Source organism: Gallus gallus, chromosome 4 (genome assembly GCF_016699485.2).
Source record: "Gallus gallus isolate bGalGal1 chromosome 4, bGalGal1.mat.broiler.GRCg7b, whole genome shotgun sequence".
Classification (NCBI taxonomy): Eukaryota; Metazoa; Chordata; class Aves; order Galliformes; family Phasianidae; genus Gallus; species Gallus gallus.
Genome location: NC_052535.1, coordinates 32,260,514 through 32,283,647, shown reverse-complemented (window position 1 = coordinate 32,283,647; position 23,134 = coordinate 32,260,514). Strand labels below are relative to the sequence as shown.

General features: G+C 36.6%; 1 protein-coding gene across 14 annotated transcripts in view; it reads left to right on the top strand.

The window, feature by feature from the left end:
• Positions 1-23,134, top strand: part of IQCM (IQ motif containing M) — a 184,443-nt gene that overhangs the window by 54,531 nt on the left and 106,778 nt on the right. Inside the window, exons 1-3 of one of the 14 annotated variants that reach the window (XM_040699158.1) lie at positions 16,899-16,953; positions 17,945-18,046; positions 19,977-20,039. The exons of 5 other annotated variants lie outside the window; for them this stretch is intronic. In XM_040699158.1, the coding sequence (XP_040555092.1) occupies positions 20,025-20,039 (15 nt within the window). In that variant the 5' untranslated portion in view covers positions 16,899-16,953; positions 17,945-18,046; positions 19,977-20,024. Of the gene's footprint in view, positions 1-16,876; positions 16,954-17,944; positions 18,047-18,281; positions 18,388-18,491; positions 18,836-19,921; positions 20,040-23,134 lie in introns of those variants that run through there. 8 more of the 14 variants (XM_040699162.1, XM_040699166.2, XM_040699161.1 and 5 more) reach the window with 8 other exon arrangements.

Here is a 23,134-nt window from a genome sequence, read left to right as displayed (position 1 = left end):
TCAAAGCCCAATTGCTCTGTTTTTTGTCTTAAAAACAACAACAACAACAAAACGTTTAATGCTTCACAGCCATCTGGATGCAGAATTGAATTTGGAAGGAGGGCAAGAACATCAGTGTACTGCTAAGAAATTTTGTAAAAAATGAACAGCAAAAAAGCTAAATATCTTAAAAGCAATATTGACACACAAAAAATATGGAAGACGAACAAAGATGAGATAATCAAATCTGAATCTTAAAATAGTTTAACTGGTAACATGTTTTTCTAAATTTGGAAAACATGAAAAACGTTATTTACACTTTGGGGAGGGGGGGGAAGGGGAAAGCTGTATTCCCTGGTTTGAATAATTTGCCTTACCGTGCCTCTCAAATTAGCAGAGGGTAAATAAAAAGCATTTTGACAAAAGGTCAGGGAGCCTAATACAAATCTTTTTCCAGGAGTACTTGATGAGAGCAGTAAGTCAGAAAAATTACTCGGTCACTCTGTTTCACTAAGATTTTTGCTAAAAACCTTTCCAGTAGCCAGGTTGTTCCTTCCCATGCTAGTAAAACCTGTTTTCATACTTCCTTGTCCTAAAAATATTACCCTCATTAGTTTTTTGAGATTTACTGAGCTATAATGTGATTTTGTTCCCACACCTAGGAAGACTCCCTCTAACATCTTGAGAACTAAGACAGAAATATTAACTTAAAAAGTGATATGCTGCTAAGTTATTGAAATGTCTTTGTATTCTCTATTTGTCATTTATGTCTCTGTCCCTGTCATGGAAGCTGCTGTTGAAATCTTTCAACATCAACACTCTGCCATTTAAAACTTACCCTGCCAGCATGCCATCTGTTTTGATCAGGGAACCACTTTCTACGTGAGCTGACTCCTACACACATTGCACTTTGCAAGAGAAAAATGCATTTGCTGAAAAGTATATAAAAAATATAGAAAATCTAGCCATCCCTTGAAAAGCAATACTCCTTAACTCTTTTTTTTTTTAATCTTAAAATTAGATAAGTGTATTTTCTTCCCCGTCTCCCATTGTTTTTTTGACTTCTAGACATAGGAAAAATCATAGTAAAGTGAGTCAAGCCCTCCTTGTAATTGCATTTTTTACCCCTGAAGCTGGTTGCATGTGTTGATATGTTTCCAGACAGGGCAGAGATACTGGCCTTTGCAAGTTAACTTTCTATAGGAAGACAAAAGGTTTCTATAAAAAGTTTACATTTAAAAAAATATCTTTTTTATATACTGTGCATGGCTTCTTCCAGGTGCAAAAGAGATTCATTTCTCACTTTTCTAGCTTTCTGAAAACAGCTGTAATTAATATTATTTACTAACAGTTATGTGTTATTTTTAACATCAGATACCATTATTGTAGGTGATCTGGATGAGATACTGGTGCTGATAATCTAACCCTATCCTCCCTTGATAGGCTTGTCTGGTAACAGTATATCACATTTTACTGCCTTTCACAGTCTCAACAGAGCTCTGCTTTGTGGGTGGAGAGAGACGAGAGGAAATGACATACAGATCTGTACTCTGTGCTGAGCCATCCCATAGCAGGCTCTCAACATCTTGCCTTGTACCCACTGTTTCCTAACCTGTGGCTCGTGCCCTAAAGGTGGTGTGATAAATCACATTGATTACCTGCTTGTTGTTCTTTTGGTTCATTATATGGCACTGAACACAAATTTTGGGAACAGTTCAGTTTCAAAGTTCCTTGCTATAAATATCTCTTGGCAACAGAGGATCGCAGGCAGGCGAATAAGCACTGAGCAACCACAATAAATGGTGGTGGAAGTGGTAGTTACTGCTCTGTGGTGTGGAAGGCCTGACTGCTAGCTTCTGGACCTTTTAAACTGACTTAGCAAGAAAGAAAAGCCACCAGGGGATAAAAAAATTGTGAAAACAAAGGAGTATTTATTTATATCTAATGGACTGTAAAGAGCATGCAAAGATGCTGCTTTATTTTCTCAATCCATCGTTGAACCTTACTAACTTTGAAAACTAAGTAAGGACCTCCAGAAATATCAGATGCAATTTCTTGCCTGTGTCAAGTAATCCTTTCCATGAATGGATAAGATTCCATCTTATTATTTCTTAGGTTCAAGAGTTTTACTTTTCCAATGACAAGAATGCTGTTTCTAGTTTTGAGCCTGTCTTTTCTTGGCCAATTTGTAACCAACTGTTCGTTCTTGAGCCAGCTAAACACTCTCCTCTAACTTAGATAGTTCTTTTTACTGTCTGTAACTTGCCCCACAGTGCAGTAATAGAGATCACATGCCATTGTTTCATTGGTCTAAAATAAAATATGTTCCCTTGGTTTTTTGTCATTGAAGTCACTACTGGCGTGGTGTCTCTTCTTTGCAAACTCTGCAATCTTACTTGCTATCCATTTTAAGGAATAACAAATCAGTAAAAGAAATTCAGCTTTGGTTGTTTTAGAGCAATGAGAAATGCTGTGAAGGCCATCAGGTCAGTCCTCTGGCCACTCTTTACCCAAAGGAAAAACAAAACAACACAACAAAAAGATATAGTGTCCCCTGCCCCCATCCCACAATTTTCCCGATTAGTTTCATAGAATATTATTCTGAAATTTATTGGTTTTTTTTATAATTTGTTCTGGTACTTCACTAAGATTCCTAATAGAGTGCTGATGAAACGTATGAAATTCCATCCACAGAAATACAAATGCTTTTTAGATAACCTCTGAAGAGTGGCTCAACATTAGGAAAATTGGGAGGCAAGCTGTTAGTGAATTATTGTCAAGGTCAGAGAATGCACATTTGTTTTTTTCTGCTAGTTGTATCATTATCAGGCTCTTATGATATATCCACTTGTACTGAAAATATAGCTAACTTACCTCGGTGAGTTTGATTTATTAACATTGCAACTGCCAAGGTTGCCTGTTTGTTAGTGCTTATTTTATATTTGAATAGCTTTCAGCACATAAATTTGAGGGATTGCTTGAAGACTTTAGCTGTTCCATATTTCATGGAGAAAACTGGACCAGAAGAGTGCTGCTCTTGATATTTTTTTCAATACTGTTCACTTTTTATAAATTAATATGATGCCTGTATACAGACATAGGTGTGCCCAATGACTAGAATTTATTACAAACAGTAAAACTTAAATGTTAAAGCTCGTTAGCTTTATCCTCAATGAAATCTAAGTGATGTAATCTTGCCATACATTTTTTTAATCTTCAAAGCTGTATGGGAACTGTTGAATCATGGCCTGAACCTCTGATTGACCACCTGAGGTGAGTGCTGAGTCAGCTGCAGGGGCACAAGTAAATGCAATTTCACGTTAGTGACCAGAAAGGGTGGAGCCTGGCTGCACCCCCTCCTAGACCCCATTTAAGGGCTGACTCCCAAGAAGGAAGGATCTCTATCTGGAGATTATTCCTCTTGGAGCCCTTCTGTGAGTCCAGGACACGGGTAAGATCTTATTTCATTACTCCTTTGTAAACGCAATAATCTCTTTGGTCCTGTATCTGTATACCTTACAAACTGTATACCTGTTTGCCATACAAAAGCATATAATAAATTTATTCTTTTTAAGAAATAATACATTAATTTCAAAAGAGATTAAATAATTAGTTGAGTTGTTCAGATTAATCTTAAGTATAAGAATGAATAGAGAAGGAATATTTGAGTGAGTATACAGTGTAGGATGAAGCTCTCAAATGGGGCCAGGAATGAAGCCTTTAAGTTTCTTATTGACTTCAGTGATGTTACCTCAGGTAGAGGAGCACAGCTTAATTACAGCCAATATTAGCTCTTCTTCCCAGAAGGATGTACTTTTAAGTAAACACAATTGTGTAAGGAGCCAAAGAAAGAAAAAGCAGAACTAATTACTTGCCCTTACCATCTTGTAACATCTTCTAAAGTTCCTTTAACACGTCTCTATTCTTTCAGGTCTCTTTTTTTCCCTGTGAGGAAGAAATACTTCATTTAACTAACTTTATACCTCTGTACTGATGTAGGACATCACACACATACCTCCAATTATACAGATATCTATTTGTTCTGATTTGCTAGGGGTTATGAAGGAGGCCACTCAGAAGCAAAATCCATGTGGATTGTGTGATGGGAGAAAAGGGCAGGTTTCTTTAGGACGCTATATCATCACGTTGGCGCTCAGGACTTCCCGTCCTGCAGACTGTCTTCTCAAACTGTTCTCCCCCAGTGACTGCATTTCTAAGAATACTGGAGAAGGCAGACAAGAAAGAGTCCTCTCCTGTTCTCCGCTTTAATGAATATATATTTCCTAATAGAAAGTGAAGGTTGCATTTTAATGTCAACAATAGGAGTGACATTGATGATCATAACGCTAAGCATCATTGTCCAGCCACGCAGTGACTTGGCTGCAGTCAGGATGGGGAGCATCTGGTTGAAGTAAATCATGGAAAATTTGAGTTGATGTTGTTCAGCTAGTTCAAGAATTTGCCAGTTCATAACATCACTTACTGCTGAAGTCATTTTCCCTCAGATTATTAACACCAGCATTGATATTATCTGGACTGCTCATTCCTTCCAGCCAGTCAGAACTAATAATTTTTAAAAGGCCTTTTTTGGTGAGAAGCAACCAGAAGGCTTCAATTTTTTACTAGCGTAAGCCAGGCAGTTGTAAGCTGCAGGCTTCATTGGGAACATCCATGTATGTACTGCAGAAATCACATAATGTGTGTATACAGTGCTAAACTGAGTTGAATATGAAAGCTCAGTGCTTTTTTTTCTCAGCAATGATGCATACCAAGAGCATTTGATCTCATAGCTCTTTTCTCATAATACACCGGGCCAAATTCAGGAGTTGAGCTTTCATGCTTACAGGCTTCTGTTAGATAAATGTACAGTAATTGAAAAGCTACCTTTTTGCATGACTCTCACATAAGAGTCATTCCAGTGGGACAACAGAATAGCCAATATCAGTAGAGAAGCTTATGTTTGTAGGAAGTAACATCCAAAAAATCCAAGAAAAAGAGAGATTCACTGGGAATGGCTTCAAGCTGTGCCAGGGAAGATTCAGGCTGGACGTTAGGAAATACTACTTCTCTGAAAGGGTGGTCAGGCATTGGAATGGGCTGCCCAGAGAGGTGGTGGAGTCATCGAGCCTGGTGGTTTGGATGTTGTGTTGAGGGGCATGGTTTAGCGAGAACCATTGGAGAAGGGCGAATGGTTGGACTGGATGATCCTGTGGGTCTTTTCCAACCTTAGCGATTCTATGAAATGGTAGACACCAAGCAAACTGGGTTTGCTGAAGTATTTCTTGCTGGGAAAAGAACAACTTGAAAAAATATTCTATCCCTGAACCCATTAGTAGTGCTTCAACTGGTGATTGTTGAATTGGTCTATATACAGAGCTTAGCTCTAATTTTCATAAAGTTATTTTAATTACAATATATCTACTGTGTACTTAGCACTATTTAATACATAACGTGTTCGATATATTTTATATGTAATTGAAATTCCGTGAAATTAAACTGTAACAATATAAATAATCTTCCAGGATGAAAAGTACGTTAAGATAACCAAATTTCATGCTTTAAACATCGAGATAAATATTCCTTAGTGTATTAAAATACTGTATTTTAGGCTGTTAATCTTTTCATTGAATAATAAATATGAGCTTCCCTTTTATGTAATTAATGCAATCCATATAATTCAGTAGAGAAATGAAATGTTGAATCATACATAGAAAGTAGCTATGAGTATTCCATTACCAAACTTAATTCAATCATTTCCACAGACTTATGGAAAATGTTATTCACCTCTTGGGGAAAGCTTTTGGCAGTGAAATGTAGTTTTGCTTGGCATATATTTTGAATTGCTTGAATCTCTGGTAGTTATCCCCTTTTGACAGGGGAGAGCATTACAGAAAGGTTGGTTCAAAACAATAGTTAGTTAGGAACAGTATTTTGTATCTTCAAAGCCATGTTATTAACAACATTAAATAAGCCATCCTTAATATCCTTTCAGAAATGGTGATTGAGATGTTAACTTGTATTTTCTAATATTTCTGTTCTTAATTGGTTATAAAATCTGCAGTCTAATATTGCTGTATGGAATCCATAAGCAAGACTGTCAATTTCCTCAGTATTTCAGGGCACCATGCATTTTATTTCACAGGTTGCTACTATGTTTTTACAGACGTTTCTGTGGTGTAGAATAAGGATTATGCTCTGAATGCCCAGTGAAGCTTTTCAAATGATACCTGACATCCAGCTGCATAGCTATAGATAGACATTGATTTTTATTCTTTTTTTTTACAAAGAAAATCTGTCAGAAGATAACTAGAAGAAAATAAACATTTCTTCCCTGTCTTAATATTCGCTGTAGCTAAGAAAAACCGTTACCAAAGATAATAGAGTTATACTTCCCTAAGTTTGATTTGCCTTTTGTAAGTAAAACCCTATGAATTAGTTGAACATGGTTCTTTTTATCAAAACATTTTTGTTTGTTAATACTATGGGAACTTATACCTGGCATCCTTAGACAACCTGGAAAATTAGGGACTTTGATTTATTACAACAGCATGTAGTAGTCAAAGTAATATAGAGCTCCACTGCAGTTTTAAATGATCTAGGCTGGCTTCTGCTAGCTGAGTAGCAGCAGAATGCAATGTGGATTGCAAAAATGTGCTCAGGGAGACTGATAAATATAGCAGCCTTTTCTGAGCTTTGCTCTCTTACTGCTATTCAGTACTGAAGCCAGTTTGTGTAACACTGGTTCAGATACATCAGTGCTACCTGTGGTCGTGCCTAGTGTACACGTATTTCAGGGGAATCTGATGTGTGTGTTCTCCAGAGAAAAGACATTACAAGATCAGGCCCTAATTATTTTATAATTGTGCAAGGCTTTAATTATAAGACCTTAATGACTAACCTCATTTAAAACACCTTGGGGACGTTGACTTAAGTAAAATGCTGCTGTTGAATTTTCTTTCCTGTAAGTCTGAGCACTTTCTGTTTACTTCTCTCTCAGGAATCTGTGGCTCCTAGCAAACAGTGGAATGAGCCAAGTAATTAAGAGATGGTGAAGGTTTTCTGGTTATCCTTACAACTGGTAGGCACAGGGCACCTGATTTTTAACGCATTCACAGGATGTTCAAGTTCTTGTCCTCACTGAGCTCAAAGATTCCATGTTCTTTTCTGTGCATAAATACAGCAAAAAAAAGTTGAAATGTATTTTACCGCCAGCTGCTTCAAAACCAGAGAGGGAGAGAGAGAGGGTGGGAAATACTAATAATATTTTGGTCAAGGTCACCAGTCATGGATAATTAGCATCAGATCTCAATAGATCTGCATGCATAGCACAGAGAATCCTCTTTTATCCAGGTGTCAAGTATAAAAGATTTTGATGTTGCACTTTTCTTTTTTTTTTTTTAGTATGTCCTGTACTTGGCTCTTCAAATCTGAATTGTGCACTGAGAGTACTGAAGCTGAAATGAAAACAATGTAAATGAAATGTCATAAACTGCTGTAGAACATTACTAGTGTGGGTGAGGGATAGCTTATACACCATAATAGATATTTTGCTTGGACCTAACTGTTTTCAGGTTAGATTCCAACTTGAAATGCAAAACAGGTAGAAAAAATCTCATTTTGATAAACTGAGATTTTTGTCAGGAAGTGTGCAAGCTGAGATGATAAGTAGAATAGTATTTATTCAGTTCCTAGCACTTTTGTTGGAGTTTCTAAACATATGTGGTTGTGATGGCAATGTTTAGTTATAGGTAACAACACTTAGCTATCTTTAAGCTGATCAAAACTCAATTTCTGTCCTGTCCTTTTACCCCATATCAAAATAAAAAACTGAAGGGTATTATAAGAAGATTCCTGAAACTTTCATTTAGGGAATACTGAAAATAGTTTCTGGAAACCTTTAGTAAGACTGCAACTCTTTGAGGCATATTTGTGATACAGATACGTTTCCTTAAAATATTTTGAATTCATTTAGTAATCATGTTCTGTAGAGTAATCTGAACACTCATAACTCCTTCCCCCTACCGCCCCCCCCCCCCAGAAAAAAAAATCAAAGCAATCTGAAATAGTAGAATACTGGAAAAGTAGAGTAGATTTAATTGGGCAGGCTGTAAAATCCTATGCTTATACAGAGTATAAATTTATATTTCTGGAAAAGAGATGAATGATAACTGATCCTCCAAGTGGAAACCCTCCTTTGTGCTCTTGGAGTCTTTGTGCTTGTCAGTTTCTCAGCTGGCTGTGGGCTGTATCTCCTACTGTTTCTCTGCTGCCCCATTTGAGTAATACATGAGATAGGAGTTAGAAGTGAAAGATTTAGGTAAAAATTCAGTGTTCCCTAATAGAGAAACAAATATTTTTTATGGAGGCCAAAAAAAAAAAAAAAAAAAAGAGAGGGACTTGGACTCCTTGGACTCCTTGTGCTTAAGTTCACTGAAGTCATACCAGTATAGTAAAGTGTTGGAGTAGTGACTAGTGTTATTCAATAATAACAAAATGTATTTCAAGCACTACTATGGTCATGCTTCCATATGCAGGAATGCAGAAAAGCAACTATCAAATAAAACAAATCAAATTCAATATTGAATAGAAATGGAGTCATCACTCATAAAAATAATTCCTAAAATTCCAACAGTATTTGGTTTTAGATTGCAAAATCTATCAGTCATTTATATGAATGTTCAAATAACTGTGCAGTCAGAAATCATGTTGTTAATTTCTATCTGAAGTGCTGACTTTCCTCATTTTTTTTTATTCTTGTCTCAAGTACAATCCTTTTTTCTTTCCAAAAGAGTTTTTTAATGTTGATCTTAACAGAATATCCTTGACAAGTGAAAGTTTGATACATCTTGCTTATTAGGAGTCATCATAGCTAGGAAAAACAAGAAAGTCTTTCATATCCCCAGAAGCCATCTCAGTCCAGAGTAGCATTGCTATTTTCAAGCACTGAGAATTGCACAGCTTCTGAATGCGAGATTAAAAAAAAAAAATAAAAATTGTTGCATGTAGTATATGAGTTCAGCAGCATAGACAACTTTGCATCTTCTCTGTGTTTTGTATAGAATGCCCTTTAGACAGCTTTCAGCTATGTTTTTGCTGCACACTCAGTGCCTAACTTGAAAGGCTGTACTGTTCTCAGAACTTAGAAGCTTCAGAAATAAGACAGTAATGATTTACTTGGGTTTGTATGATGATGAAAATGTAAATGTTGTGGTTTAACCCAGTAGGTGGCTAAGTACAACACATTTCTTTGCTCGCTCCCTGCCTTCCCAGTGGGACGGGGGAGAGAATTGAAAAAAAAAAAAAAAAAACGAAGTAGATATCGTGGGTTGCAGAGCTTACTGAAATTAGAATAGATTGCAGGATCAGCTTTTCATCTGTGCTCCATTTAGAGGCTGATCAGTGAGACAAGATCATCTTTTGCTTGATGGAAGCACAGAAAGGATATCAGACTTGACCTCGTGACTTTCTGTACGTTTCATTCTTGTGCTGTTCTTACAACACGACTGATACAGTACTTCCAACTCAAAATCAACCATAAACAAAATACAGAAAGACTTTTAAAGAAGAATCCTGAACTTACTGGTGATGGGATCTTCTGCCACAGATGAGAATGAAAATCTAATGCTTGTACTTCTAGCATAGTTGCAGTCCATCTATAAATGCCCAGTCAGGCCTAGCCTGGCATCCCAGAGTACTGTGTTTTAGAAGGAAAGTCTTGCAGCTTCAGTTATTACTAAGCTTTATAAAGAAATTAAATGCAATTTAAGTGAACTCCTAAAGGATGTTATTGTGCTACATAGCTTTAATGAAGGTTCATCCTTTTGAGCAATTGATTCTCAAAATCATCTGTATTTGAGGTAAAAAAATGAGGAGGAATTACCATTTTTTTGTATCAGAAAAAAAAATGATTAATGATTACCCTAAGAAATGATTGAGTAATTAATGATTAAACTAGTTGTAAAGCTTTATCATACTATTTTAAATCATAAATATGTATTTCTGTATCTCATGTGAAAAAAATATCCAATAATCTCTTCAGAAGAGGAGTAGGTTCTTGTTCCTGGCATCAGAACTTGATGAAAATGCTCCGTAAACTGGATTTTTGTTAGAACCAAACTATTTCTTTTCTGTGAGATCAAAACTTGAGGTAGGAGCATAGAAGGGAAGATTCTAGACGGGAATCACTTAGGCTACTGTAATTGTTTACCTTAGAGGAAATAAAGTTGAGTTTTAAGGATTCAGCAAGATGAAGCGGCCACTGTATTTCAAATCTGCGTTTTCAATTTAATTTTGGTTTCCTAACACATAATCTTTTCAATTCTAGTTTCTCATGTTTTGGCTTAGTTTAGAGACAGATCTTTCTGTGCATGTGTCTGTGCGGGGGTGTATGTATATGTGTATGTACATGTCTGTATGCGTATATTTAAGACTTGAAAAATGTAAAGCCTGGATCCAAAAACCATTCATGTTAATATCTTTTGGCTTTATATCCATCATTATTTGGAATGTGATTAAATCTCATTTGCTTCACTGGGCCCAAAGCATGTGTTTAAAGTCAAGCAAGTGCTTAAATATTTTCCTGAATAAGGATGCTTTCCTCAATGAGAAGTTAAAGTGAATGTACTCCATGTGCACAGCAAACGTCTTTTTCCATATAATTCTTCAGATCCTTTCCAAAGTCTGAGCTCTTGTTAATATATTTATCTTTCTAGTGGATATAGAAAGCAGTACTGGTTCACAAGGACTGAACTGATATTTTAACTGCATAGTTTTTGTATAGTTAAAGCATATCATATTATTCTCAGAGCAAACCTCTACTTCAGGGCCTCAGTAATATCAAAGGAATAGAGAAATATGCACTGTCATCTCATCACTGATCTATAAATTCATTAATTTCTATGAATATAAGAGATCTGTTTCAGAAGCATTATTGTCTACCTTGTGTTGTTTTCCGAGGAAATCTTGTTTGTCATCTGTACAGTCATACACAAAATGTTAAAGCTCATGTAGAGCAAACTCAGAAAACTCATTTTTTTAATGCATCATTTTAAAGGTAGTAAGCTTTTACCTTAGTAGTAGTTGCATAAATGGTTGTTAAGGATTAGGTTCATATTTGTCTGCAGTTAGTTTTAAAATGAACAATACCTGTAGTGTGAAAAATGAGATGTTTTCAGTAGCCAGTTTCAATGTCCTAATATTTTTGTGGTCGTGATCCTAAAACAATTGGCCATGCACTGACATTTTCTTAATGTTGTAGTGTTAATATAAGAAAAATCTGATAACTAAAACTAGGATTCAGAAAATAGTCTTTTAGACTCAGTTTTTTCCTAAAAAAATCCTAGTGTACCTTTTAAGAAATTCAGATATATTAAAACATACAATGAAATAATAATATTGTGGTCTTAAAAACAAACACAATGGTTGGAAACAGACTGCAGAAATAGCAGTGCAGTGAATCTCAGTCTGCGTTTAAGTAAAGAATTCTAGTTTGCACCTCATTTAGAAAACAAACAAAACAATGGAGAGAAGTGTCTGTGATTTAGATCTACACATTAAATGGAGGTTTGGAATTTCAAGTTGTCTCGAATTTGTCCTATTTTTATTTCAGAATGTATCTTGTTAGTTTTCAGCACCATCACTTGTGTAATCTCATTCTCTCCTTCACGGTCATTTCTGGGAATGGTAATGAAGTACTTCATGATACTCAGCTGCCTCAGTCACCTTAACAGTACCCGGATCTCAGAGTGGGGGAAAGGTAGGATATCCTGAAGAATGCAAGCTGCCTTTTAGGAGTTAAAACAATGATGAATGATGACACTCCTTTTAAGTGTGACAACTTGCTTTGAAATCCAGTTCAAAAGCCTGACATAAATTTTGAGAGCAATTAGAACCGCAGCAGTGCTTTCATTTTTACATTTTCTCTTTAAGTTTGGCATTTACCCAATTTGCCTGATAGCTGGCACTTTGACATGCATGTGTGCTCAAGTGTTTTCAAATCTGATTAATGCACAGAGTGCAAAATGTAGCTCCTGTACCTTTCAGCAATTGCAGGACAGTTACTTCTGGCATGAGATGAATAGAAAAAGACAAAAAGACTACTTATTTAAGGAGATACCACAGGGTTTTTGATGTCTTTATAAAGCTTCTGTAATGATCCTCTCTGAAACTTTTTGGAAGTACTGCAGTATGTAGTGAAAACAGATACAATGAAACATAATATTTTTAGTATTTCTGCCAAGGTGAAGGGATTTCCGTTTATTTTAAAGGACATTAAAATAGAGCTCTGCTGGTCACTTAGTTCAGTGAACCACCAAACTTGCCGGATTATCTCCTTCAATGTCTTGATAAAAGTTTAAGGCTGTTTTATAAACATAGATGTTAACTATTTGCTCAGATAGAAAAGTGGAGTTCTGTGTGACACCTGTGCAAATAATAGGCTTTTACCCCAGGGCTGAGTGAGTCTGCTCCGGCTGTCTTTACAGTAGGTGGAGTAAATGGGCTTCTTCTGAAGGCAAGTGGGTCAGCTAGCTCAGTCTCCCTGTGGAGGAGGCTACATCTCTGCATTTACTAGAGGGGTCACCTAGGAGATTTGCCTCAGGTGAACCTTTGCTGTTTGGAACCCCTTGCAAAAAATGACAAACAGCTGCATGATGGATTGCATTCTTGCCACGATGTGCAAGGCTTTGGCAGCCATTAGTTCCATTACTACTTTTGCTGATTATTTTCCACTGCAATGGCGTGTTGCTGTTTTCTATTTATATTCTGCTCATTTCACTGGAGCACAAGGTTATACCCAGCACATTCTGCATCTCTGCAAGAGCATTATATGTGGAGATATTAGGGGTAGCATTTGATGTTAATTAGAAATGTGTAGGTAGCGTTAGTTCTGGAGCCAAGTCAGTAGAAAGGTTTCAGTTTAGTTCTATGTCTTTTGGACAACAAAAATGACATTGTGTGTATTTTGGACAACAAACAAACTGATGGTTCTGCAATTCCACTCTGAAAAGTACCAATCATATTTCATTATCTACAAGCATAAAAATTTAAGACAATTCAGAGTTTTAAAAACAGGTGTTACAGTATATGTGAAATGTATTAACTCTAATTTTTTATAGTTGTTTGCTGTTATATGACTGTAATTTATTGTGCCTGCAGCAACCCGAGGACATGCTGGAAAATGAGATGATTCATTTCAAGTGTTTTATCCTAGTGAGCAAAATTTTAATCAGTCAGTTTTCTAATCCGAGCTGTTATTGGCACACTCTGTAAACTTGGCAAGGTCACAGAAGGACTCCTTTGCAAACACAGACTTGCATCTCAGCTAAATGTGTTTTAATTTATCTATGTTATAGAATTCTTAAACAGCACCGTACAAAGGTGCTCTGATGAGTTATGCTGAAGGTAATCTAATAACAAATTATGATTTACGTTAGATTTCTTTTGAGCTAAGGTTGCTATTTCCTATGCATTTTTTTTTACAATTTCACTTTAAAAAAGCTCTAATCTGGCATAAAAGAAAGCAACAGAAAAACAAAACAAGCAAATTAAAAACGAACAATGAGAAATAACTACTGTCTTTTTGTCACTCTTATGAATTCACCACTACATTATTCACTGAATACTGTGTATCATACCATGCAGTAACAGCAACTGTATTATTGTTTTGCTGTACCCCAAAGCATCCTGTTTGCTTTTATCAAGGATATGCTACTTTTGAGGATGTGGATGTTAATTCAGAAATATATAATAGTCTAGCACTCAATAATAGTTAAGTATATCAAACGTATAGTGCTGTTGTAGAAGCTATTCCAATTTACTTAAGTATTAGGCAGTAAATATAATAAGAATGGATAACTAAGGAAATTTTACCCCATATGTGATGTATGCCCTAATTTTAAATGTGATGAATAAGAGCAAGTGATATTGACAGCTGATGGAACCCCTAACTGACTTCTGAAAATGTGACACAGACTCCTATGGTGCGTTAAAAATTTTTGAACACAGTTAAAACTGAAAAACACAAGGTCTTCAGAATAATAGATTGATACACCGCATGATTGAGCGGTTTGATGAAATATGTCCCATGCTACATTTTTGACAGAGAGATTCAGTTTCTTTGCAATGTAAATATGAGTTTTCCCTCAGCTATCAGAAACCAAAATGCATCTCAGATTAACAAAACAAAAGTTTAAAAGCAAAACAAACACCCGAAGCAAAATGAACAGAACATTCAAAATAGTGGATATCAGCAAATTATAAAAGAAGAAGAAAGGAGCCAAAAGGCATAAAATAAATAGAATTTTAGAAAGACACAAGTGTTTAGTAAAGCATTACATTAGGCAAATGAGCAAGCACATTGTTGCAGAACATGAGCAGACTAGTGGTCTTTTCCAATCTTAATGATTCTATGATTCTAAGTAAATTTCTACTGGGTGGGAAAGAAGGATTTGCAGATATTGTAATACATAAGTATATTCACAAAAATATATGCAATGCCTAAGTATATACACAAATGTAACCACAGAATAAAGACAATAAAAAAATTACTTGAGTCATAATTGCTGCAGGCCTTTCAATTTTTTTTTTTTAATTTTATAGGTAAATAAATTGAAACATCTTCAGCTTTGGATGTTTTCTTATGATAAGTTGCATTTCTATTCTCTAATTTTCAGAAGTTATAAAAATACTGCTCTCAAGGCCTGCATTGACTTTTTGTATTGCATCACGCATGCTGCAGTCTGTTGTTTGCTTTGTCAACCTTCTTTTCAAACAAGGTGGCAAACTCTCATTGCTGACTGTCCCATGCCAGCAGTGCTACTTTTCTTCTGTAAGAGTGACAAAACCTGGCAAGTAGGCAAGAGCTGTTAAGAAAACTGCCACAATTAAGACGCCAGCAATATCGACCCTATATGAACGATTATTCAAACAGTAATTTTTTAAAGACAGATATTGATGGCTACCTAGAATTATGTTGGCCTGTGTTCCCATTTTCTCATTTTGCTATTGTGGCACACACCCAATCAGAAATTATCATCTTGCTATTATTTTCTGAGACAGTTTTCCCAATAAACGTGTGGGAAAAGGTACAGAATACAGTGAGAGTCGTTTCAAAATAATAATTACCTTTTATGGTATGTATTAGATTCTTAAATCCTATACTGGACTTCAACAGCTGCAGAGCAAAGCAAAAAATTCTTGTACACAGGGAAAACTAATGAGAATCTAGCAGCTTGGGAATGAGTGTCTTATAGTAGAAATGGCTTCATTGTAAGAGGGGATGCAGAAGTTGTAAAAAATTAGGAAGACAAATTCAAAAATGAATGGGAGCCCCAAATTCATACAACACGCTGGCAACTACCTGGAGTACTAGAGTACTACCTCCTATCTTTCAATGTTCTTTCACAGTATTCTTGGTGCTTTAGTTTGAAATAAATTTTGCACCAGATTTCAGAAATGTTGAAACCATTGACTTAGTCCTTGTTCTACTGTATCACCTATTTATAATGCTATAATCCACGGTAGATTCTGCTTACAAATTTTAATAGAAATTTTTGCACAGACATAAAAGAACAGAGAAAAATATTAAATGTTTGGCATAGGAAGGCTCTCAAATACATCCTTATAGGTAAGGATATGAATTTTTCCCTTGGTTTTCAATGTGGGCAGTAAGCTAAGTCAATTAGAATAAATATCCTAGCCATTTCTTTCGAAAACATGCTCAAAGATGTGCTCTGATATTTCCTGACAGAGGTAGCCAGCTGCTGTGATTTTCTGGTGAAATCATACAATCATAGAATCACTGGAGTTGGAAGAGGGACCCTTAAAGGTGATCTAGTCCAACTCCCCTGCAGTGAACAGGGACACCCACAGCTTGATCCAGTTGCTCAGAGCCTCTCCCAGCTTGACCTTGAATGTCTTCAAGGACAGGACTTCTACTACCTCTCTGGGTAACTTGCTGCATTGCCTTACTACCCTTATCACAAAAACAAACAAATAAAAAAACCAAACCAACAACACTTCCTTATATCTAGTCTCAATCCTCCACTCTTTTAGTTTGAAACAATTTCTCCTTGTCCTATTATAGCAGACCCTGCTAAAGTGTCAGTCCCCTTCCTTCTTACAGCTCCCCTTTAGATACCGAAAGGCTGCCATCAGGTCTCCCTGGTGTCTTCTCCAGACTGAACAGCCCCCTCTCTCAGCCTGTTCTTGCACAGAAGGTGTTCCATCCCTTGGACCTCTGTAATATATCTACAAATAATACTTCTTTATTACGTCTGACCTGTTAGTTTCTTCATTTCACTTACGTCTAACCGTACAGAAGTTACTTTTATTATTATCTTTGTAAGCAGCACTAGAATGAATACTCAAGTTGTCAGCAGAGGTATGGACAGGGCCTTAGTGTTAGGCTCTGGTGACCTGTTTGAGACTGTGGTGGGTGTGAGTGGTAGTGATTTAACTGCTCTTTCCTATCAACACAGGCATTTCTCCCAGCTGCTCTGGGGGAGAACCCTCCCCGGCTGTGGCTGCAAGTGGGCTGGGCTTGGCTTGGTCATGAGATAGGCCTGGCTGCCCCCACTTAAGCTTGTGCTCTTCAGGCACTCTGCTTTCCTCAGTGAGTTGTAGCACTCCATACAGGCATGGAAGGTCTTATGGGACAGTGCTATAAAGACTCTGAGGGTCAAGAGAGCCAAACTTGGTGTGCTGCAGTCCCTCCTGCAAGCAGGGATGAAATGAGTCAGCACCTGCTACTTGCAGTCAGTTTGCTCTGAGAAGCGAGATGAGCAGATGCAAATATGGATTGCCTGTGTGGCACAGGAGGGTTAATCGTCAGCCATGATGGCGCTGGGCTATGTCCATCCACGTGGCACAATAAGGAAGGCCATAAAGCCGTCGGCTGGCTGCTGTGCTGGGATTGGCTGGGCCTCACGTGGCAGGTGGTGGGGCGGTTGGTAGCAACCTGTCAGTTGGTGTGTGGTGAGTAACTGCATTGAGGAGTTATGTATGTGTATGTAGATACATAGGGGGGATGGAGCGGATGGCTGCGTGGTTCTGAGCTGCTGCTGGGTCTGCCTTTAAATGTAAAATCCCAGACAACTGCCTAGAGGTGACTGTCAGCAGAGTGTTTGTACTTCTTTGAAAGCCCTGCTTGAGCACTTCCACAAAACAACAGCACATAACACCTTGTTCTGCAGATGCACGCAGAGATTGACTTTTCCTAGCTCATTTTTACCTGGTGTGTTTTTCCTTTCTGAAAAATCCCTGCAGGTTTTTTTTAAGAGTTTTTCAGAAGTTGACATATTAAGTTCTGACAACTAAAACAAATCACTGAGCCATTTTAATAAATACTATATTGTCATGTATTTGCAATCTGATTTAGCTGGTGATTCATCAGTTTAGCTTTCAATATACATAATACTGATATGATTTAGTAGATCATAAATTTGATTCAAAGGATGTATTAGATTTGGTAGGTCCTGACTTCAGCTCAGCATAGGATGACTTTATCTGTCTTATGAGGATATATGTGATTTCTAAAAAGAACGTATCTGCTGCTGAAAAGTATGCCACTGAAAAGGGAAAAGAATAATTTATTGCAGGGGATGAAGCATTCATTTCAGGAACCTGAATATAGCAATTACCCACATTTATATAAGAATTTCACTGCAAATCAATATATTGTGTATGTCTTCACATTCCATATACTGAATGTATTATTTTGACCATGATAACTTCACTGCATGTACCGCTGAGTTCTGAACTGAAAAGCACTTTGCTCTGTAGAGTAGAAAAATCAATTTAGCATAAGGTGATCTCATTAAATTCTATTTATCTAACATTACAACAATCTAGTAGGAGATGGAGAGTGAAAGTAATTGCTCTTTTATTAATCTAAGTATCTTGTTAGAAGAAAACCACTGATTAGGAAGCTGTTACTTCTTGACTTCTTCTAACTTAAATCTTTCAGGACCTACTCCAGGAGGTTCTGATTTCAGTGATGTATTTGATGATAACATAAGCAACTGTTGCCATACCTTGCTCATGACACAGCACCAAGATGGAGTAACAGGTTAGCATGATGTGTTAGTATATTTCAGTATACATTTCTATAGGAAAGTTAATATTTTTTAAATGTTCTGTTTTTGTGCTGTCTTGCCAACTGCTGATGTAAAAGCAGAAGTTTTAGACAGCCAGTTATTTTAGGAATGTAGTACAGCACTTTAAAGATACAGTGCAATCCTCCATGACATCATAAAAGATACCTGGGAAGCCAGATCTTAGGCTGTTCTGCATGCCGAGGTTCCATTGCTGACTCTTATGGATGCTAAGTCACTGCCTCCTTTTCACATGTAAGATTGCAGTGTTTCCTGCTGCAGGCAAGACGGTAAAAAGGACACCCACTACAAGGAGGTCTGGATTTTGGCATGACACTGCAACATCTATATACTTGAAGATGTCCTTGGATTTGAATTTTCTCCCTGATTTTTCAGATTTCAAATCCATGGTTTTGATTTTTATCTTCCCTTGTTAATGTATTGATAAGCTATCAGGTTGCAGTATACTATACAGAACATTTAAATGCATTATATGCAACTGATGATTGCTTCAACTTGCAGCTACAAATGTTAGCTTACTCAGTCCATCAGTGTTCAGCTGCATCTGACAATTCTTATCCCCACTCCAGTGATTCAGTTAATATATCTGCTGAAGTGAGGTCATGCAGTGTCTCTAGGATTTTATTCATTAAACTTTTAATATACTAAAAAAACCCAAACTCACTAGTAGACTCTCACACAAAATCCAGATATTTATGTGTATATACATGCACATATATAACCATTTACTCAGTTCTTATGCAGTAAGTAAATGAAATATTTCTTTACTTTGTGCAGAATAATGGTGGGTAGAGGATTAAAAACTAACAGGAAGCTGTTGATTTATAGATTTTAGCCAAAAATCATAGAATTATAGAATCGTTAAGGTTGGAAAAACCCCACAGGATCATCCAGTCCATTTGCCCATCACCAATGGTTCTCGCTAAACCATGTCCCTCAACACAACATCCAAACGCTCTTTGAACACCACCAGGCTCGGTGACTCCACCACCTCTCTGGGCAGCCCATTCCAGTGCCTATATATGCAAGGATATTTGAAACAGATCAAGTCCATGCTTTCTGTGTCCCAAATCCCGTACTGCCTAGGACCTGCATTCTGCCTCTTTGTAGGTCCAGCTCTGACTATGTTCCACTCTGGTGGTACACAACCTTTCAGGAGGCAGAAGTTGTGCGTTTATTGATGTTGAATGTTCTAATTACTTTTATCTTTCTTGTGCATTTTTTATTTGGTGAAAAATTTTGACAAACTGTGTTTACTCTCTTCTTATGTGTACCCTCTGAGTAACAACCCAGTAAGTGGCCTAGTGAGTGAGATGTGCAGAGACAACTTAAAAAGATGGGTAAAATGAAGTATTAATTTAGAGGTATCTTTTTATTATTACTATTGTTATTTTGTATTTTATTTTACTGAGATCTCAGGCTAAAAACTGTTCTGCTATCTTGTTCTGCTATCTTTTTTGTATGTAAAATGCCAGTGCTAAAGAAGTTCCATTTTGCTGTATAAGGCCATGTCATTGTTTTAGAAGGCTTTATGAAACATCAATGACTTTGACTAATATACATTATCTGTTGTGCTTTCTAAAGTTTTTGCTGCCGAAGTAGTACTTCAGTGACAAAATTCCAGTGGTGAAAGTCCATTGGTCAATGGCTTGAGCCCTCAGGTGTAGTATAGATTCTGTAATGGAAATAAATCCTTTGAAATATTTTTACTAGTTTTTAGGTTTTCTGACTGTAATCTTGTTTGGTTAGAGAGACTGAGAGAAAAGACGTTAAGTGAAATTGTTTTGGAATAATTCTAAATGAAAAATTTGCAATGATTAAAACTGCAGGAAAAAAAAAGAGGAAGAAAAGAAATATTTTTACTCCTTTCTGAATCCTTTCCAGAACTATACAGAGGTTTCTGTGCTGCTTCAGTGCTCTACTTTCACAGAAATGAACTCAAAAGAGGTAACCTTTCTGATCTCTTAAACATCTCGTAGAAGTTACTGTTTAATAAAAATAAAAGGTTTTTTTTTGTTGTTTTTTTTTGTTTTTGTTTTTTTTTTGCTATAAGTGTGGGAGAAGAGTAAACTTGCAGAAGAGAGAAATTCATAGGCTTTACTCAATTTTGTGCTTGAGCATACCAATCAGAGCAGTGATGTCTTTAAATGGTGTTGGGCTAGAGGAAAAATTCAGCAAGTGATGTAAGTTGATTCAGAATGAGTTAGTGTTTATTGTGATTCATAGAGACATCTTGATTTCTAGAGGATTGATCCTAAAAGGAAATACCATGTTTCACTTTGTGCAGTATGGCAGATTCTGCAGTAGCTGTTGGAATGGTTACTGAAGGCACTCTATTGACCAAAAAGTATCGCATTGGCATAGTTTCCTTTTATTTAGATTATTGAGATTATACGTTATCCATATGCCCCTGGCTATGAAAAGCAAGCAAATTATAGTTAACAATTTGTACAGCCAATAACAAAATATTTAGTAGGTCCCTTGTGTGGGGGTGTAAAGTAGCTAGCTGAGACTGCGGGGGATTTATCTTCCTTAAGATTTTCTGTCCTAAGTTCCAGATCATGCACACTATGGTGAAAGCAATTATGTATTTAAATAGTTGTTGGAATGATATGTAAATCTCAAGTTTTTGCTTCTTGAAAGTTTCGTTTGCTGTAGAGTTTAGATGAACAGTGTAACTTAAAATCATCAAGCAATACTATATCTGAATATTGGGGTTCTAGAGAGATTATTTTGCACCTCTGAGTATTGAAAATCCCAGTGTTGCAAGGTTCTGAATACAAATGTTATTCAAAACAAAACAAAAAACACAAAAACCCACAAAAATAAGTCTTTTTCTGTTTTGTTTTGAGCATAATGCTTCTTTATCAAGGACTACTCTGTGTAACCTTATAGTATGAATATAAACCTTGCATGTTCTGTTGAAGGGAAACTACAAATCTGTGAATAGTGATGGTTTTCATCATCACAACCCACCCCTAAGGCTTCAGAAGTTCTGCTTTGAAAAGTGAAACTGCATGTACTCAGAGCTTCTACTAAGATCTTTCCCAGCTTTATTTTTACTTCAGAGTACCTTTGCTTTGCCTTTTTTTTCCCCCTTGATCAGCTGTATCTCTATTTATATTTGATATGTATTCTTCCCATGCTGGTCTTTTTCTGGTTATATGTCTTGTTACTAACAGGTTTCTATCATGGCTGTATCCATGGTGGCTGTGGAACCTGCTCAGTTTTGATGGTTTCCTGCAGTACTGCATTTTGACTTATATTTTCCTTTCAGTAGATAGGTGTACCTGTTGATGAAGGAAAAAAAAACCCCTCAAACTCTCAAAACAGGATTTACCTCCTGGTACTTGTTTTGAACAGTTATTTGTTCTAAGATTACTTGGGGACTGATGGCTGTAGGTAACTGTGCCACAGCACTTGAAAGTGAAACAGAAAAGTAAAGTAGATCCATTGGAATGTAGAGATAACAGGAGGGACAAGAGGTTTCTAAATCCTCAGATATAGACAAGGAATAAGTGACATGGCATTCTGAAGGCCTGGGGCTTCTCTAAAAATAAATTATCAGAGAAAGGATAGCATCCCATGGGGTATGCCTTCAACTAACTCTGTTTTACTATCTATGTTATCAATGATACAGTCAGAACAAGAGAGTTTCAGTTATTCCTTTAAAAGTTATCGTACTCTTTCTAAATGTAAATGTATTTTTTTGCTTGTTACTAGTCTTATCCCATAAATGAAGACAGGCTTTTGGCAATGAAAGAAAAATTTCTCTTACCTGTTAATTTTTATTTTTGGAAAGGAACCACTTAATCCAGCTGATCTGAACTGGTGATCATGTTCACCAGTAATTTTTTTTTCGACATACAGTATTTTTGTGCTGATTTTCTCTCCAGCAGCAAGCCCAGATACTTGCAGCTGACCCTATAGTTTTCTCTTTCTTCTTAGCCTTTAACATCTGAGGTTATGAATCAACCTGATATTTTTATTTTCCATGAGTCTGATAGAGTAATACCATTTTGGGATTGATCTGCAGCTTTGCAGAGTGGAGCATTGCCATGATGTCATAGATGCATTTTTTTTTGTAATGGCCTCAGAGTGTTCTCCTCGGTGGTGCAGCCCTGAAAAAAAAAAAAAACAACAAACATCCCTTTTTACTATTCTCTCCCTACCTCCCTGTTCCAAAACAAAACAAACAAACAAAAAAAACCTAAAAAAAAAAAAAAACCCCACAAACCTGAGTGCAAATCATTTCGAAGAATAACTAAGAGAAACATCTTTATTTTAAAATATATATATATTTACACTTAAATACTAGGTTAGCAAAGCATTACATATAAACTGTAGTAAGTTGATTTTGTATATTCAGAAAAGCTTGAAAAAAATACAGTGCAGACCGAAGTCAGGTGTGCTATGAGTGAAGTTCAGGAGTACTGTTAACATTATAAGAGCTATAGAATGCTTTGCAACAGCTTTATTGTTAATATAGACTCATATAGACATAAGATGATTAAATCAAGCTCAACACTTGAGCTTTAAGAATAAAGAGTTCTATTTTGTCTGCCCTGCCCTGGTCCTCTTTTAATGGAATTAGTCAAAGCATAAGCTCTTTGCCAATGAGCTCCACCTCAGCCAGTTAGCCAAGGAACTTTTAAAAGGAAGTAGATGCAGTTTGCAAAGCGCTTAACCCACCTACTACCACTAACTTATGCTGATCTTGTAGCAACTGTTTTTGTCCAGTTAGTGTCTTTTGCCTCTGTGAGAAAAGCACCTGACCTGTAAGGGTGTATTTTCTTTTAATCACTGCATTTTCTCTACTACCAAATAAATTGAAGACAGGGATCTGTTCTCTGTCCTTGAAGTCAAACAAGCTTTCTCCCTGCGAAATTAGCACTGCTTGTCTTCAAAGGTGGAGCTTGATCTTGGACCATCATTTACTTATTTGTAAGCACAGAGACTATTTATGGTCGTTCCTCTGGCTCTAAAGTGTATGTTCAGCACTCAAAAAAAGTGCCTAGTACCTAGGACCAAACTTCTCAGCC